The sequence below is a fragment of the Rhinichthys klamathensis genome, unplaced genomic scaffold (genome assembly GCF_029890125.1).
Source record: "Rhinichthys klamathensis goyatoka isolate OS25496 unplaced genomic scaffold, OSU_Roscu_1.1 h1tg000019l_1, whole genome shotgun sequence".
NCBI classification, from domain to species: domain Eukaryota; kingdom Metazoa; phylum Chordata; class Actinopteri; order Cypriniformes; family Leuciscidae; genus Rhinichthys; species Rhinichthys klamathensis.
This window is the reverse complement of record NW_026606570.1, coordinates 7329649-7332500: the sequence shown is the minus strand read 5'-3', so window position 1 is coordinate 7332500 and position 2852 is coordinate 7329649. Positions and strand designations below refer to the sequence as shown.

The 2852-nt window shown below is 36.3% G+C and overlaps 1 protein-coding gene across 4 annotated transcripts in view; it reads left to right on the top strand.

The window, feature by feature from the left end:
* The window catches only part of rasgrf2b (Ras protein-specific guanine nucleotide-releasing factor 2b), a 69779-nt gene extending 67243 nt beyond the window's left edge, over positions 1-2536 (top strand). For all 4 annotated transcript variants that reach the window (XM_056237814.1, XM_056237799.1, XM_056237791.1 and 1 more), the window contains 5 exons: positions 1-180; positions 258-337; positions 443-560; positions 671-739; positions 1770-2536. The exon at positions 1-180 is cut by the window's left edge and continues 18 nt beyond it. In XM_056237814.1, coding sequence (XP_056093789.1) covers positions 1-180; positions 258-337; positions 443-560; positions 671-739; positions 1770-1862 — 540 coding nt within the window. In that variant the 3' untranslated portion in view covers positions 1863-2536. The remainder of the gene's footprint in view (positions 181-257; positions 338-442; positions 561-670; positions 740-1769) is intronic.
* The last annotated feature ends 316 nt before the right edge of the window (positions 2537-2852 follow it).

Below are 2852 nucleotides of genomic sequence, written 5' to 3'. Positions count from 1 at the left end.
TCCCAGATTATGACCCACACAGATGTTGGCTCTAGAGCCAGCTCTATTGAAAAATGGGTAGCAGTGGCTGACATTTGCCGTTGTCTCAACAATTATAATGGTGTCTTGGAGATCACATCTGCCCTGAATCGGAGTGCCATCTACAGGCTTAAGAAGACATGGGCTAAAGTGTGCAAACAGGTACCTGCACTGTAACGTTTTGTGTAGTAGATTATATCAGTGTGGCCAATTATTCACTGTTGTGTCTTTTCAAACAGACTAAAGCACTAATGGACAAACTTCAAAAGACTGTGTCATCTGAGGGAAGGTTTAAAAACCTGAGGGAAACTCTAAAAAAGTGAGCTCTTGCTACTACATTTTGAGAACCCTACGTTATTATAACTCTCCTACGTCGTTTGATAACTTATGACTTGTATGTGACCTCATTTCTGTCTTTCTGCAGCTGTAATCCACCTTGTGTTCCATATCTGGGTATGTACTTGACAGACCTCGCATTTATCGAAGAGGGAACGCCAAACTTCACAGAGGAAGGTCTGGTTAACTTCTCAAAGATGAGAATGGTAAGAAATTAGATTGTATCCTCCATTTCCTTTTGGATTAATTCTTATTTGTGTCAATTATCTTTGAGATACTGTGGATAGACTGATAAATCATGACACTCTGTCCGCAGATATCTCATATCATACGAGAGATCCGACAGTTTCAGCAAACTCCCTACAGAATTGAGCACCAACCAAAGGTTAGACAAATAATTCATATTCAGATCAAGTCCTGACTCCTGACACCTCTATCTATTCCTGTTGCTTCAGTAACATTACTATAGATCATTTGATTGATCTCAGGCATGCAAACAGTGTGTTGTCTGTACTGCTTCTCAGACATTCAATGACTATTATTTGCAGATGCAATTTATAGCAATCAATGCTTATTAAATTATATATATATATAGAGTTGATGACATATTTTGCAGTTGTATTTAAACCTCAGCTTTTTATTATTAATAATTTCAATTACATATGATGGTATTTACTTATTTATTTAAATAAGTATATATATTACCGTTCAAACGTTTGGGTAAGATAAAAAAAGAAATCAAAATACTTAATACTTTTATTCAGGAATAGTAACAGACATTTATAATGTTTCAAAAATGTTTCTATTTAAAATAAATGTTGTCCATTTGAAATTTCTATCAATCAAAGAAATCTGGAAAAAAAAATTTCTCAGTTTCCGCAAAAATAGTAAGCAGCAATTTTTTTTTCAAAATTGATAATAATAATAAGAAATGTTTTTTACTTATCAAATCAGCATATTAAAATGACTTAATGTGGATCATGTGGCACTGATGACTGGAGTAATGATGCTGAAAATTCAGATTTGAATCACAGGAATAATTTACATTTTAAAATATATTAAATAAGCAAACAGTTATTGAGTATTAAGTCTTAAAAAAAATCTTACCAACCCCAAACTTTAGAAGTTTTGCCAGGGGTTTGAAAAGTTGCTGAACTTTTTTTATTTTGCTTTTTGTGCGTATGAGATTGTGTGCTTTAAAATATGATATGAAATAATTATGAGCTTATTGGACTCCAGATGAACCATCACATTATGTTCTTTCCAGTGTTTTTTATTAAATGCTTGAAACTTTTGTGTGCAGTATATGTCATTTTTCTTTATATAGTTTCTTACTGTATGTAATCTAATTTTACTCTGATTTGTAATCTGTACTCTTTAACTGTTTTCATGTAATGTACTGTTTTCGTGTCCAGGTCACGCAGTATCTTATGGATAAGACCTTGATTATGGATGAGGACACACTGTATGACTTATCTCTCAAGATTGAACCCAGGCTTCCTGCATGAACTACAACCTCAGTACCTGGCAGCTTCCATCTAAATGTGCTTCTCACTCTTGAGATGTTTTGAAGGCATGAAGCATGCCTAGTGTTTGAGAAAAAAGGACGCGAAGGATGGAGGGAACATGTCCGTTTGAAAATGTGAAAGGGTAGAGGGTCCAGGTTTGCAAGAGTGTATTAAACAGTGCTGAAGGGTGACCACCACAATGTCACCTGAAGGGTGACTTTTATCATGGAGATAAAGGAAAGAAGGAAAACTGGCCACTGTCAGAGGTCATGAGTGAGTTTCAGGGTCTAGCAGATTTTAAGTGAGCGGGTGAAGATATGTAGCATGTACAGAAGTAGAGCTATTAGCCAGTTTGTATGTAGTGTATTGTGGCCCCCTGGGCCTGTGGCCCCTGGCACATCCCCTCATTGGTAATGGTAGTGACTTTGTGCATGAACTAGACTGTGGGTTTGCTGTGCGCTTTGCCTCAACTTTACACTCCATGTGCTTTCCCATCTGCCAACAGCTGGCTGCATTGAACCAAAATGCCACATGATAATTTTAAAAGATACATCAGTCTTCTAAGTAATGGGAATGTATAGTAGCTTTCTAAAATACTAACCAGTTGTAGATGATATTTAGATTTCGTAATTCCCCCTGAAGCGATGTGGGCTCTTAAAAAAATGTGCCTTCAGACACTTGTAAATGAAAACTAATGTCTCAGCAATGCTAGATGTTGTGATATTAGCAAACGATTGGCCTCTGTAGCAAACGACAGAACAGAGATATTCATTCAGACTAAGTATAAATTTGCATTTTCTTCTCAAATTCTGAAACATCTTACTTGAATCGCATCAGTTTGCAGATATACTCCACTTGCGGTGGGTTGCATCGTCCATGCATTTAAAAAGTACGAATTGAGTTGATACTGTGCAATGCAAACCTTTTCTGATCTGATTTTACAGTAGGTTGAGGCTTTGCCGCCCCCTATTGGAGAAAAGGCTCATTATT